General features: G+C 42.3%; 1 protein-coding gene across 2 annotated transcripts in view; it reads left to right on the top strand.

Moving 5' to 3' along the window:
- Nucleotides 1-10,574, top strand: part of LOC138663295 (oocyte zinc finger protein XlCOF6-like) — a 62,810-nt gene extending 52,236 nt beyond the window's left edge. Inside the window, exon 7 of one of the 2 annotated variants that reach the window (XM_069749475.1) lies at nucleotides 9,048-10,574. In XM_069749475.1, coding sequence (XP_069605576.1) covers nucleotides 9,048-10,486 — 1,439 coding nt within the window. In that variant the 3' untranslated portion in view covers nucleotides 10,487-10,574. Of the gene's footprint in view, nucleotides 1-9,044 lie in introns of both variants that reach the window. The other variant, XM_069749474.1, reaches the window with a different exon arrangement.
- Nucleotides 10,575-16,092: the final 5,518 nt, after the last annotated feature.

Here is a 16,092-nt window from a genome sequence, read left to right as displayed (position 1 = left end):
ACAAACAAGAGACAACAAATAACAGATACTTTCTTTTACTTGAGGATTTTCCCGGTAGAAATCACCAAAGACTGACTCTAGAAAGCCTCCTTTCCCAGAGAGAAAACTGTGTGAGTAATAAATCTACTCACTTACCCAGGATCTGGTTTTCTGTTCAGGAGAGAGGCAGTCAATTGTTCAGTCTGAGATGAAAGTTGTAGGGGAATGGTATATCCCGCTGAAGGCCTCCAAATTGTTAGAAGAGGGATTTCTAACCTACTCAGATGTTCTGTCTTAGGTACCCAAGCGATGAAGCAATAATCAGAGAGACACACGCTCGTTGTCTGTCCAAATGGTCTTTGTTTATTGGGGGGGTTAGGTGTTCTTTTATAGTACAACATCAAAAGGAAATGAGGCATTACACAATAATCTGGCAGAAATATGAGTTATTCAATGGGTTGTCAAACACATCCCGGGCTATGAGATAAATTACATAAGAAAATGTGGTAGTACTTCCCAGAACTTTCCATATGTCAGTGTGACCTAGTCCAAAAGTTGACGTTCTCAGGAAGAATTGAGCTGAAAACAGAATTTTTGAAAGAGCAATATGTCCTTGACCAATTTCTGGGAATTGTATGAAAAACCATCAGGCCATAAAATTATCGGCATGTAGACAGATGATAACTAGAACATAGGCCAGTATTGCATAATACTTTTTCTTCTATTTTATTCAGAACAGAAATTAACCACTTCTTTCACAGTGTGAATCTCTGTACAATAACAACAGTTTCCCTTTATCCTGACTTTTCAATTTCTTTTAACCCCTTTCTGCCATTGGACGTAATATTCCGTCCATGTGGGGTGGGCCTTAATTCCCAAGGACGGAATATTACGTCCAGCGCGATCGGCCGCGCTCACGGGGGGAGCGCCGCCGATCGCGGCCGGGTGTCAGCTGCTTATCGCAGCTGACATCCAGCACTATGTGCCAGTAGCAGTCACGGACCGCCCCCGGCACATTAACCCCCGGCACACCGCGATCAAAGATGATCGCGATGTGCCGGCGGTGCAGGGAAGCATCGCGCAGGGAGGGGGCTCCCTGCGTGCTTCCCTGAGACCCCCGCAGCAACGCGATGTGATCGCGTTGCTCCGGGGGTCTCCTACCACCCTCCCTGCAGTAAGTCTCGGATCCAAGATGGCCGCGGATCCGGGTCCTGCAGGGAGGGAGGTGGCTTACCAAGTGCCTGCTCAGAGCAGGCACTTGGTAACGCTGCACTGCTCTCAGACAGATCGGTGATCTGTCAGAGTGCTGTGCAAACTGGCAGATCACCGATCTGTTTTGTCCCCCCCTGGGACAAAGTAAAAAAGTTAGAAAAAAAATTTCCAAGTGTGTAAAAAAAAAAAAAAAAAAAATAATAATTCCTAAATAATGAAAAAAAATATATATATTATTCCCATAAATACATTTCTTTATCTAAATAAAAAAAAAAAACAATAAAAGTACACATATTTAGTATCGCCGCGTCCGTAACGACCCGACCTATAAAACTGGCCCACTAGTTAACCCCTTCAGTAAACACCGTAAGAAAAAAAAAAAAAAAAAACGAGGCAAAAAACAACGCTTTATTATCATACCGCCAAACAAAAAGTGGAATAACACGCGATCAAAAAGACGGATATAAATAACCATGGTACCGCTGAAAGCGTCATCTTGTCCCGCAAAAAATGAGCCGCCATACAGCAACATCAGCAAAAAAATAAAAAAGTTATAGTCCTCAGAATAAAGCGATGCAAAAATAATTATTTTTTTCTATAAAATAGTTTTTATCGTATAAAAGCGCCAAAACATAAAAAAATGATATAAATGAGGTGTCGCTGTAATCGTACTGAACTGAAGATTAAAACTGCTTTATCAATTTTACCAAACGCGGAACGGTATAAACGCCTCCCCCAAAAGAAATTCATGAATAGCTGGTTTTTGGTCATTCTGCCTCACAAAAATCGGAATAAAAAGCGATCAAAAAATGTCACGTGCCCGAAAATGTTACCAATAAAAACGTCCACTCGTCCCGCAAAAAACAAGACCTCACATGACTCTGTGGACTCAAATATGGAAAAATTATAGCTCTCAAAATGTGGTAACGCAAAAAATATTTTTTGCAATAAAAAGCGTCTTTCAGTGTGTGACGGCTGCCAATCATAAAAATCCGCTAAAAAACCCGCTATAAAAGTAAATGAAAAAAATGTATTTATTTCCATTTTCCCATTAGGGTTAGGGCTAGGGTTAGGGCTAGGGTTAGGGTTAGGGCTAGGGTTAGGGCTAGGGTTAGGGTTAGGGCTAGGGCTAGGGTTAGGGCTAGGGTTAGGGCTAGGGTTAGGGCTAGGGTTAGGGCTAGGGTTAGGGCTAGGGCTAGGGTTGGGACTAGGGTTAGGGCTAGGGTTAGGGTTGGGGCTAGGGTTAGGGCTAGGGTTACGGCTACGGTTAGGGTTAAGGCTACAGTTAGGGTTGGGGCTAAAGTTAGGGTTAGGGTTTGGATTACATTTGCGATTGGGATTAGGATTAGGGGTGTGTCTGGGTTAGAGGTGTGGTTAGGGTTACCGTTGGGATTAGGGTTAGGGGTGTGTTTGGATTAGGGTTTCAGTTATAATTGGGGGGTTTCCACTGTTTAGGCACATCAGGGGGATCTCCAAACGCGACATGGCGACCGATCTCAATTCCATCCAATTCTGCATTGAAAAAGTAAAACAGTGCTCCTTCCCTTCCGAGCTCTCCCGTGTGCCCAAACAGGAGTTTATCCCAACATATGGGGTATCAGCGTACTCAGGACAAATTGGACAAAAACTTTTGGGGTCCAATTTCTCCTGTTACCCTTGGGAAAATACAAAACTGGGGGCTAAAAAATAATTTTTGTGGGAAAAAAAGAGATTTGTTATTTTCACGGCTCTGCGTTATAAACTGTAGTGAAATACTTGGGGGCTCAAAGTTCTCACAACACATCTAGATAAGTTCCTTGGGGGGTCTAGTTTCCAATATGGGGTCACTTGTGGGGGGTTTCTACTGTTTAGGTACATTAGGGGCTCTGCAAACACAATGTGACGCCTGCAGACCATTCCATCTAAGTCTGTATTCCAAATGGCGCTCCTTCCCTTCCGAGCCCTCCCATGCGCCCAAACGCTGGTTCTCCCCCACATATAGGGTATCAGCGCACTCAGGACAAATTGCACAACAACTTTTGGGGTCCAATTTCTCCTGTTACCCTCAGGAAAATACAAAACTGGGGGCTAAAAAATTATTTTTGTGGGAAAAAAATTTTGTTTTATTTTTACGGCTCTGCATTATAAACTTCTGTGAAGCTCTTATTGGGTCAAAGTGCTCACCACACATCTAGATAAGTTCCTTAGGGGGTCTACTTTTCAAAATGGTGTCACTTGTGGGGGGTTTCAATGTTTAGGTACATCAGTGGCTCTCCAAACGCAACATGGCGTCCCATCTCAATTCCTGTCAATTTTGCATTGAAAGGTCAAACGGCGCTCCTTCCCTTCCGAGCTCTCCCATGCGCCCAAACAATGGTTTACCCCCACATATGGGGTATCAGAGTACTCAGGACAAATTGTGCCACAACTTTTGTGGTCCAATTTCTTCCCTTACCATTGGGAAAATAAAAAATTGGGGGCGAAAAGATAATGTTTGTGAAAAAAAATGATTTTTTATTTTTACGGTTCTGCATTATAAACTTCTGTGAAGCACTTGGTGGGTCAAAGTGCTCACCACACCTCTAGATAAGTTCCTTAGGGGGTCTACTTTCCAAAATGGTGTCACTTGTGGGGGGTTTCAATGTTTAGGCACATCAGTGGCTCTCCAAACGCAACATGGCGTCCCATCTCAATTCCAGTCAATTTTGCATTGAAAAGTCAAATGGCGCTCCTTCCCTTCCGAGCTCTGTCATGCGCCCAAGCTGTGGTTGACCCCCACATATGGGGTATCAGCGTACTCAGGACAAATTGTACAACAACTTTTGGGGTCCATTTTCTCCTGTTACCCTTGGTAAAATAAAACAAATTGGAGCTGAATTAAATTTTTTGTGAAAAAAAGTTAAATGTTAATTTTTATTTAAACATTCCAAAAATTCCTGTGAAACACCTGAAGGGTTAATAAACTTCTTGAATGTGGTTTTGAGAACCTTGAGGGGTGCAGTTTTTAGAATGGTGTCACACTTGGGTATTTTCTATCATATAGACCCCTCAAAATGACTTCAAATGAGATGTGGTCCCTAAAATAAAATGGTGTTGTAAAAATGAGAAATTGCTGGTCAACTTTTAACCCTTATAACTCCCTAACAAAAAAAAATTTTGGTTCCAAAATTGTGCTGATGTAAAGTAGACATGTGGGAAATGTTACTTATTAAGTATTTTGTGTGACATATCTCTGTGATTTAATTGCATAAAAATTCAAAGTTGGAAAATTGCGAAATTTTCAAAATTTTCGCCAAATTTCCTTTTTTTTCACAAATAAACGCAGGTAATATCAAAGAAATTTTACCACTATCATGAAGTACAATATGTCACGAGAAAACTATGTCAGAATCACCGGGATCCGTTGAAGCGTTCCAGAGTTATAACCTCATAAAGGGACAGTGGTCAGAATTGTAAAAATTGGCCCGGTCCATAACGTGCAAACCACCCTTGGGGGTAAAGGGGTTAAAACCGACTAACTTCAAGAAGGATTGTGATAAACTACATAAAAGATATTATATTACACCTGTGCCATGATATATCTCTACTCTGTGCATGGCCCCACTGGACCACAGACCAGACTTCCCTGGAAGGGGCATAACTAAGTAGCTTCCTAGGTGTTCCCTGGAGCCTCTGATGGTGAGGACAGATTTGTGCAATAGGTAGCTACCAGGGTGGAGTCTGACTGTGGATGCTGATCCCACCAGGGAACAAGATACAGGCAGGTAGGCACAGCTGTGACACTGGCTGACGGACGGGTACGGCAGAGGCCCTGACTTGCAGACTGGCTTAATGTAGATACAGGCAGACAGGCGGGCACGGCTGGTACTCTGGCAGACAGGCGAGTGTATGGAGACTGGTAAGATCCTGTTCAGCAAGTTGCAGAACAGAGAGCAAGGCCGCAAGAGCAGAAGCAAAGCAGAAGCACAGGAGGTGGAGTTGAGAGCAGGAGGCGAAGCCAAGAACAGAAACGCAGGAAAGAGCAGAGAAGGAGAAGACTGAGCTAAGAGAAGAGAAAGGCGGAGCTAAGAGTAAAGGAGAAGGCAGAGAAGGAGAGGGAGGAGCTAAGGACAGAGACACTAGAGGCGGAAGCAAGAGCGGAGATGCTGGAGGCACAGAGCCGCAGGTTGTGGTGAGCAAAGCAAAGAGGCACAGAGCCACAGGTAGTGGCGAGCAAAGCAGAGAGATCGCGCAGAGATACACACAGCAGAGTGGGAATGGCAACAACCAAAACAGGAACGGACATAAACCAGAGTTCAGACAGGAACGGACATAGACCGGAGTACAGACACAGAAGGAACAGAACACAGATTCAGACCAGGGTACGACGCCCCACTGGAAGGCGAACACAGACCAGGGTACTATGCCCCTCTGGGTGGCGGACACAAAGACCAAACCAGACACCTCAGCAGCAGCAAAGTGCTGACTGAGGAAGTAAGTTTGCTCCGGTGTCCTCCAATGGATGAGGACGCCTTAAGAATCAGAGGCCTCTAGGCTATTGGCCAGAGACACATTAGGGAGGTGCACACAGACTGAATAAGAAACATGAGTTGCTGGCGCCACCCCCCTATGCACACAGACAGAAAGTGTACACAGAGCAAGCGGCCATGAAGCACACGGCATGGAGCCAGCAGCAGACAGATCTCACAGCATGGCACAGGGTGAGTGAGTTGATGTAACGGGCAGGTGGGGGATCGAAGGCCATGCAGTGATGCCGGCAGGGTTGTTACACTGATGGCTGTAATATAGGAGATGTTTTGGCATGGTTCAAGCCCTGGTTTCATGGATTCACTCCACATCATAAATTACATTATGTTTTCAATCCTCAAGAATTCTGATTACTGCAAAAACTCTCCTGAAATGGGGAGCACTAATACTCTACTCTTCTGGCAAGGACTCCTATGGTCTACCATAAATAAGTGCAACTCTGGTTTAGTGTTGGAGCTTTCCCCTCATTCATACACTGTTGTTGGGGATGTATCATAGACTAACAAAAGGGGTTTTTGATCTGTTCATTTGTATGATAGTTTGATTGTGTTGGGATCGGCCTGCCTCAGTTATCTGAGTCTGTAACTCCATGGTAGTCCTTAAAAAAAGGTCTCCATTGTCTCTTCCAAATGCTTGAGATCTAAATTTATCACACAACAGCTCTGCACTATTATAAATAGTTCAAGTTAAGATTATATTTCTTGTGATAGAAAATATTGTCCTTTACGATAGTTTATACTGCCAAGAAACTCCAAGCCCCATACTCTAACTACCCCAAAGAGGTTTTTCCATTAGTTACTCATTTGTTTTATACTTAAAAAGACTGTCCAGCTTGATCATTTCAGTAGATGTGTTATTGTGTATAGTTACAGTTTTGCCTATCATCCTTTAACTTTTTTAACCTCTTTACATCTGGAGTTACACACATACCCATAGGCTTGGGCTATGTTCTTGCTTGCTTTTCTATAGTATGAGATGGCAAGAAGAATAGTCAGGTAGTCTGGCCACAACTGGGAGGGCAGTGAAAATACAAAGTCAGTAAACAGGCCGGGGTCACAACAGGAAATAAATGCACAAGCTGGGAGCTGAATACAGAGAACTGAACCAGAGGAGAATGATCTTGTATCTCGTAGCTTCCGCCAATATGATTGGAGCTGTAGTAGGGTGCGGAGATTTCCAATTGGCTGAAGTAGGGAGCAGATTATTTTAACTGGACAGCGTACACACCCAAACTGCCAGAATAGATGGTACTACAGGTCGCAGGCACCTTAATCTTAGTGGCTGCACAGACTCTGCATCCCCCCAGAGCTCCTTGTTCTGATGTCTCCTTCATTACCAGTGCCACCTGCACAATGAATAAGCAGACATCATAGGAGCAGATCCCAGAGAAGATGGGACACAGCATTTGTAAAAGGTCTAATATGACAAAGCATCAGAAAACCAAAGCAGTAGAAATCCCCATAAAGTGACTCCATTTTGGACAGTCTAACCCTCAGTGACATAATCTTTAGGAGTAGTGACAATTTTGACTCCACAGCCACTTTTTGGTAATTAGAGCGCAGTGGATGTTGGAGAGTAAAAATTGAAAATATACCATATTATTACCCAACACATAGTGTCCAGATTGCACTCCAGAAAACACATGGACCATAAATTAAGTGGGTTCTTCTCTCGCTATAGTATTAGTATAGTACTGCATTAAAATGGTAGAATTCCAACACACAATAGATACATTTTTAACGTTTTATTGTGCTGAAACAAGAAAATCCACAGTTTCGGATAATATACCCATATGAATACAGATGTGTTTAAATCAAATGTTTCAGCGAGAATCTGCCTTTCTCAAGATATATCTATTTTTACAGGTTCAGGGTCCCCAGGTGATGGAGTAAGGTGTCCATGTGCCATGTAGACACGAATGCACATGGACACCTTACTCCACCACTCGGGGAACCAGAACCTGTAAAAACAGATGTTTCTTGAGAAAGGCAGATTCGCGCCATAATGTTGATGATTTTAACACATCTGTATTCATATAGGTCTATTTTCCGAAATTGTGGATTTTCTTGTTTCAGCATAATAAAATGTTAGATAAATTTTTATCGTGTGCCGGAGTTCTGCCATTTTGACCTATTGACATTTTACTCCAGAGCACCCATTCAACTGTGAGCACCCCATTTCTTGACTGTAAATGCCAAATACATTGATTCTAAATGTGATTTGGGCACAATGCAAGACTCAGAAGCGAGGGGGAATTTGACTTTGGGAGAGCGGATTTTGCTGGATTGGTGTCACGATCCATTTTTGGATTTGTGACAGATCTGGTTTCCCTCAGATTAAAAATTTTTCCTTTCAGGTCATTGGGGGTTAATACAGTTTCTCCGGTGGCCTGCTGGTGTAATTGCATTGCTGCTGGGTCAGCTGATGTGGGTAGTGACCACTCCCACTATCCTTCAAGAGGTTACCTGATGCATCAGCTGACTGTCGCTGTTAGTCCATTCTGCAGCGACCTTGCTGGGAGAAGGAGCTTTCTGGGAGCAGTGATTCTACAGCTGTGTTTGGCTTATCTGTGTCGTTATCTTGCTGTGCAGTGCTTTGCAGCAGAAAGCTAAGTGTGGTATTTTTAATACCCTCTACCTTTCAGTGTCTGTCTTACCTTACCTTTTGTTGTCTTAGTGCAGCCGTGGGACCAGTGTTCTCACTTGCCAATTCCCTACTTAGGGATAGGAGCAGGGCAAGTGAGGGATTAGGTATCCTGTTTGGCGACAGGGTGTAAGAACCCGTATAGGGATGATAGTAAGATCAGGGCACATCCTCAGGTGAGTGCAGGTGGTGTCCATGCCACAATTCCCTACCGACAGGGCCCACAGTTTCCCTGGTGTCCCCTGGTGTGTTATGCCGTCTGGTGACCGACCAATCGTAGGTCGTGTCACACCGCTTCGGTTGCTTCATGACATTTGGTTTATGGAAGCCATGTTGCTTTTAAAGAGTCTTTAAGCCAGTAATGTATAAACCTCTGTTTTTCCATTGACAGAAGATGGACCTGAGTGGGGACTTGTTTTTTGTAAGATGAGTAAAACTCTTTATTGGCAGTATTTTTTTCTACATAACATTGTTTGGTGGCTTTTTATTCCATATTTCGGAGGCAGAATGAACAAGCAGTTGAACACCACGCTCTACTGGTTCATCCTATGAGGTTTTCTATTAGACTGAGAACTGTCATTTTCTTGGTGAATAATTCAATTTTTTGACATAACGTGCCATTTTTACTGACAGTTTAAATATAAATGGTCAAAAATATTAAGTTTGAGGATATTTAACTGAAAAATAATTGATTTTATTCTTAGCAGATGACTGTACCAGGAGATCAGAGGGACCGCTGACATCTTCATTTTTTAAATCAGATGATCTTGAGATCCCACTAGATACAATTGAAGTGAATGCCATTACTCCAGATATACCATCATCCTTTCACAGCAAAGATCTGTCATCTGATCCTTTGAAACAGGTTCTGTCTTGTGATTTATTACCGACTACTAAGGAAAATCAAATTTGCAAAATAAGCACTAAACGACGTGCTCCTAAATCAAAGAAGCCGTTTTCACCTTCAGAATATGGAAATAGATTTCCCCTTGAAAATTCTCCTCTTAAACATCGAACAATTCACACAGCAGACAACAGATTTTCTTGTTCCGAGTGTGGGAAATGTTTTAACAAGAAATCACATCTTGTTATACACCACAGAACTCACACAGGGGAGAAGCCTTTTTCCTGTTCAAAATGTGGAAAATGTTTTAACCAGAAAACGCATCTTGATTACCATCAGAGAAACCACACAGGGGAGAAGCCTTTTACCTGTTCAGAATGTGGAAAATGTTTTAACCAGAAATCAGATGTTGTTATACACCACAGAACTCACACGGGGAAGAAACCTTTTTCCTGTTCAGAATGTGGGAAATGTTTTAACCGGAAAACGCATCTTGATTACCACCAGAGAACCCACACAGGGGAGAAGCCTTTTACCTGTTCAGAATGTGGAAAATGTTTTAACCAGAAATCAGATGTTGTTATACACCACAGAACTCACACGGGGGAGAAACCTTTTTCCTGTTCAGAATGTGGAAAATGTTTTAACCATGAATCAGGTTTGCTTAAGCACCAGAGAATTCACACAGGGGAGAAGCCGTTTTCATGTTCAGAATGTGGGAAATGTTTTAACCAGAAAGCACATCTTGAATATCACCAGAGAAGTCACACAGGGGAGAAGCCTTATTCCTGTTCAGAATGTGGGAAATATTTTAACCAGAAATCAGATTTTATTAGACACCAGAGAATTCACACAGGGGAGAAGCCGTTTTCATGTTCAGAATGTGGGAAATGTTTTAACCAGAAAGCACATCTTGAATATCACCAGAGAAGTCACACAGGGGAGAAGCCTTTTTCTTGTTCAGAATGTGGGAAATATTTTAACCAGAAATCAGATTTTATTAGACACCAGAGAATTCACACAGGGGAGAAGCCTTTTTCCTGTTCAGAATGTGGGAAATGTTTTAACCAGAAATCAGATTCTGTTATACACCAGAGAATTCACACAGGGGAGAAGCCTTATTCCTGTTCAGAATGTGGGAAATGTTTTAACCGTAAATCATATCTGGATAGCCACCAGAGAACTCACACAGGGGCGAAGCCTTTTTCTTGTTTAGAATGTGGAAAATGTTTTAATCATATATCAGTTTTTCTTAAGCACCAGAGAATTCACACAGGGCACAAGCCTTTTTCATGTTCTTAATGTGGGAAATCGTTTATACTGAAATAATATTTTCTTAAAAGGGTTGTTATCATGTTTGGCTTTGTTAAAATAAAAAAATCATATTCCCCTTCGGTGCCAGTGCTGTTCCAGCGGTATCCTCAATCGCGTTCCTGGGGCACATATGAGGTTGTTACATCACACGAGCCCTGTGCCCAATCAGCCCCAGCACAAATGCACCCCATTACACCTTGGAACCCACAAACTGGATGGGCCCATGAAAATCCACTTCACAATATGCATTTTGTACTCCCGTACTCCTTTGTTTTACACATTGGCAGCAAGGCCAGCCCTGCTGCATAGTCATATGCATAGTCATATGCACCCTATTATGCCTTTGAACCCACATACTGGATGGGCCCATGAAAATCCACTTGTATTTTTTAATGGTATGATGGTGTACAGGAGAATTTGGCAATTTTATTTGCCATGTTTTGTTTTTAACACTAAGGTTCAGATACGGCTTTAAAGAAGGCTAATACTTGCAATACAATGCAATTTTATTGCAAATTACAAAATTCAAAGAATAGTATGATTTAATAGTATAAATGCTTACACTTTTGTTTGTATTTAACCCTGCTGTTCTGTTGGTCAAAAATGACCGACTTTGAACTTCAATATTCTTTAAAATATTCAAGATGCGGCTCTGAAACCCGTGGCCGACCGACCCATCCTCATTTAAGTCAATCAACCACAAGTTTCAGAACCGCATCTTGAACACCCCAAAAAATACCAAAGTTCAAAATAGGTCTCCCCAGACCGAACAGAACAGCAGGGTTAACATACAAAGGTCAATAAGTACATATAAGGATTAAATACATATAATGATGACAAATATATAAAAATGAACTACATACAGTATACTTACATCATCAAGAGGCTTTTAAACATCGTCCATCTTGAATATCAGAGAAGCAACACCAAGACAGAGAACCCCCTGGGAGATTACCTACACTGCATGGATGTCTCCAATTATGCAGGTATGAGCACACTGTACATGTACAGGTACCCCGGTTTTGGCATCTCTCTTAGTCATGTTTCTCTGGTCTTATATAGTGCTTTACACTATGTAGTAACTCTAGTTTCACCCAGCCCTTCAAGTGGCCAGCTTTCAAGGTTGTATGAAACTGAGATATCATGGAGTCATCTGACGAGGGGCCATAACCCCTAAAATATAAAAGCCACAAGGATTTAGATCAAACCACCACAGGCAGAGTTTCAGTAAACTTTGGTGTTTTACAATGACAAACAGCAAACCTATAGAGGCTTAGAACTGTTTATGAAGTTAATAAGCAAACATTTCTCAAGATTGTGCCACTATGAGCATTGTCTGTCACATCTGTAAATGTTTTACAAGAAATGCAGCTATGTAATTGTCTGAATGCATTCGCTATACAATATTTTAATCCGGATTCCAAATCGCCATTTTTTATATTTGCCATTTGTACATTTGATGCAGCCAAAGTTTGTCTCTCAAGGAGAGAAACTAATCTAGTGGACAAAGAAATATTTGTAATGAACTACTGAGCCAAACTAACAGCATTGCTTTATCAAATTTATATGACATGTATTGTGTCCAATGTGAGCAACCAGGCAACACAAAAAGGAGCTTTACAAGTGAGCTCTTTAACCCCTTTCTGACCTCAGACGGTATAGTACGTCCGAGGTCAGAAGCCCCGCTTTGATGCGGGCTCCGGCGGTGAGCCCGCATCAAAGCCGGAACATGTCAGCTGTTTTGAACAGCTGACATGTGCCCATAATAGGCGCGGGCAGAATCGCGATCTGCCCGCGCCTATTAACTAGTTAAATGCCGCTGTCAAACGCAAACAGCGGCATTTAACTACCGCATCCGGTCGGAAATGAAGGCATCGCCGATCCCCGTCACATGATCGGAGGTCAGCGATGCTTCAGAATAGTTACCATAGAGGTCCTTGATACCTCTATGGTTACTGATCCCCGACAGCTGTGAGCGCCACCCTGTGAACCTAGGTCAGTTTTGGCATTTAGTGAACCTAGCAAAAAAGCCAAACAAAAAACAAGTGTGGGACTGCACTTTTTTTGCAATTTCACCGCACTTGGAATTCTTTTCCTGTTTTCTAGTACACAACATGCTAAAATCAATGATGTCGTCCCGCAAAAAATAAGCCCTCACATGGCCAAATTGACGGAAAAATAAAAAAGTTATGGCTCTGGGAAGGAGGGGAGTGAAAAACGAACACGGAAAAACGAAAAATCCCAAGGTCATGAAGGGGTTAAGGTACATAAATGTCATGAAGTCTTGGTTTCACCAATAACAGTACAGAACACATTCACCCAGGTCATGTCGTTGGAGATAAGGAAGAGACATTGCAGGAAACCGAGTTAAGAAGTAGGCCCAAAGTAGGGGTGTGGGTCTCTGAGACTTGTAATGGAGGGTATGAGTTGACAAACAATTCCCCAATGGGGGTCTTTTTTTAATAAATAAAATAGGGCCATCGCAGCCCTCTTGCCCCAAATTCACTGGCCTATGACAGTACAGAGCACTTTCACCCTGGTCATCTAGTAATAATAATAATAATAATTTTTATTTATATAGCGCCAACATATTCCGCAGCGCTTTACAAATTATAGAGGGGACTTGTACAGACAATACATAACATAGCATAGCATAACAGAAATACAGTTCAAAACAGATACCAGGAGGAATGAGGGCCCTGCTCGCAAGCTTACAAACTATGAGGAAAAGGGGAGACACGAGAGGTGGATGGTAACAATTGCTTTAGTTATTTGGACCGGCCATAGTGTAAGGCTCGGGTGTTCATGTAAAGCTGCATGAACCAGTTAACTGCCTAAGTATGTAGCAGTACAGACACAGAGGGCTATTAACTGCATAAAGTGAATGAGAACCTGATGCGAGGAACCTGATTGTTGTTGTTTTTTTTTTTTTTTTAATAAATAGGCCACACAGGGATAGTTAGGTTAATGCATTGAGGCGGTAGGCCAGTCTGAACAAATGAGTTTTTAGGGTACGCTTAAAACTGTGGGGATTGGGGATTAATCGTATTAACCTAGGTAGTGCATTCCAAAGAATCGGCGCAGCACGTGTAAAGTCTTGGAGACGGGAGTGGGAGGTTCTGATTATTGAGGATGCTAACCTGAAGTCATTAGCGGAGCGGAGGGCACGGGTAGGGTGGTAGACTGATATAGTAGCAGTTAAAGAAGAAACATTGCAGGAGACAGAGTTAAGAAGTAGGCCCAATGTAGGGGTGTGGGTCTCTGAGACTTGTAATGGAGGGCATGAGCTGACAAACAATTCCCCAATGGGTGTGTTTTTTTGTATAAATCATTTTTATTGGTCACAGCAATAAAGAATAAAGGTAAACAGTACAAACTGGTAAATCTGTGCAATGATAGGCAGTAGTTACAAGTCGAACAAGAGGAGCATTGTTACAGCATTTAAGTCTTATAATTTAACTTTCTGATTAATAATACTATTGGCTATCCCGAGATTATGAGGTGATAACAATAAAGAACAGCCGGGATAGTTGGTAACCATTGTTAGATTCCTTTGTAATCATTTAAAATACAATATATATAATCAAACTGGATATGAGGAGGACAAACATAGAAAGTAAGAAAGGGGAAAGAAAAGAGGGTAGAAAGAACAAGAGAGGAATGGATGAGGGTGTGGGGAATTCAGGGAAGGAGTGTGGCTGCCTCCGTACCCCAGCAGACAGAACGCATGCCGAGAAACAGCCCGGAAGTACACGAAAATAAGCTACATAATGTGTCGGGTTCTGGAAACCCAGAGATCTAGTTCAGGAGTTTCCCTAAAAGCGATCCAGGGGGGCCCATATGTTGTAGGTTTTTTCTGCGTTACCTGGTGACTGGTTTATCAGCTGCTCCATTCTATAAATGTTATCAAGTTCTGCCACAAATTCTGTACGGGAAGGAAATTTTTCTTGTTTCCAAAACCGAGGGATTATATTTCTGACTGCGGTAAGAAAGTGTCTGACAAGTCGCATAGAGACAACAATGCTAGACTTGGTGAAGGTTGGATCTGTGTGATAGACAGCTTATTATGAAGTTCAAAGACAGCCAACTACAAATCCCTTATGGGGGGGCAGTCCCACCAGGTATGCATGTAAGAGCCTATTTCCTTTAAACATCTCCAGCAGGTGTCAGGGGTCGTGGGGAACACCGCATGCACCATGGAGGGGCATCTATACCATCTTGCTAGAATCTTATAGCTCCTCTCCTGTGATACCGCGCATAATGACGATCTAGACGAGAAAAGAAGAATTTTTCCCCTGTCTTCAGATGACAAGGGTCTTCTCAGATCGCCCTCCCATTTCGAGAAATACAATGGCCAACCCCGCAGTGGAGCCTTCCCCTCTTGGAAGATTTTATATAGCAGCGAGACAGTATGATCCGGGGGGTTTGCTGATATGCAAAGCACCTCAAAGGGAGTTAGCGGCCTGCTGATATTCGTTTGTTTGGAGATTGAGTAAATATAACATTTTAGTTGTTCATAGAAGAACCAATCAACAGAGTGTGATTCCTCCTCTGGGAATAGTTCCCGAAGGGCCTTCATCCTAGTTTCTTTTAAGTAGTCGCGGATGATGGGTTTGGAATCTTTTCTCTTATTTAGAAATGTCTCTCTATTCAGCCCCGCCGGAAAAGCAGAATTGTCATAAATTGGAATTAAGGGGCCCGGGAGAGTTGTGATCTGAAGGTCTTTGTTTCGGTTTTTAATAAGAAGCAATATGTTTCGTGTGAGGAAGGGTGTGTAGGTGCCTGGCCCTAGCCCCTTGCCTCCTGTCCAAAGAATAACTTGGGAGTCACATCCATTAAGATCGTTTTCTAGGTTTACCCACTTTTTGTTGTTTTTACTGTGATAAAGGTCTAGGATACAAGTTCCCATTGATGCATAACTATAAATCGCGAGATACGGGAGACCCAAACCACCTGTCAGTTTTGATCTACTTAATGTTGTATATGAAATACGTGCCCGATTATGAGACCAAATAAAACGAGTAATTATTTGTTTGAGGCGGGAAAAGAAGGAAGCTGGTAGGTATAGGGGAATTGTTTGAAAAAATATAAGAGACGAGGCAGGAGGTCCATCTTAACTGCATTGATCCTACCCAGCCAAGACAATTGGAGCCTGTGCCACCTCTCCAAGTCTGAGTTTGTTTTCTGTAGAATTGGCGCAAGGTTAGTTTCAAACAGTTTAGACGTTTTGCTTGTAATTTTAATACCTAAATAAGTAAAGGAATCAAAGCACCATTTAAATGGGAAGGTCTTCCTTAATTGATCCACCAAGGGGAGTTGGAGTGAAATGTTTAGGATTTCGGATTTGTGGGAATTCATTTTGAAGTTACTTAGGTGACCAAATTTATGTAGCTCCGAAATTATGTTTGGTAGACTCGTGGAGGGGGACGTAATATATAGGAGAATGTCATCTGCAAAAAGTGCTAGCTTATGCTCTTCAGAACGTAGTTTTATACCATTAATTGATGGGTTGTTTCTCAAGGCCACAGCTAAATGCTCCATTGTTAGGATATATAAGAGGGGAGAGAGTGGGCACCCCTGCCTTGTACCATTTC

The sequence above is a fragment of the Ranitomeya imitator genome, chromosome 2, assembly GCF_032444005.1.
Source record: "Ranitomeya imitator isolate aRanImi1 chromosome 2, aRanImi1.pri, whole genome shotgun sequence".
Lineage (NCBI taxonomy): Eukaryota > Metazoa > Chordata > Amphibia > Anura > Dendrobatidae > Ranitomeya > Ranitomeya imitator.
This window is presented reverse-complemented; position numbering and strand designations above follow the sequence as displayed.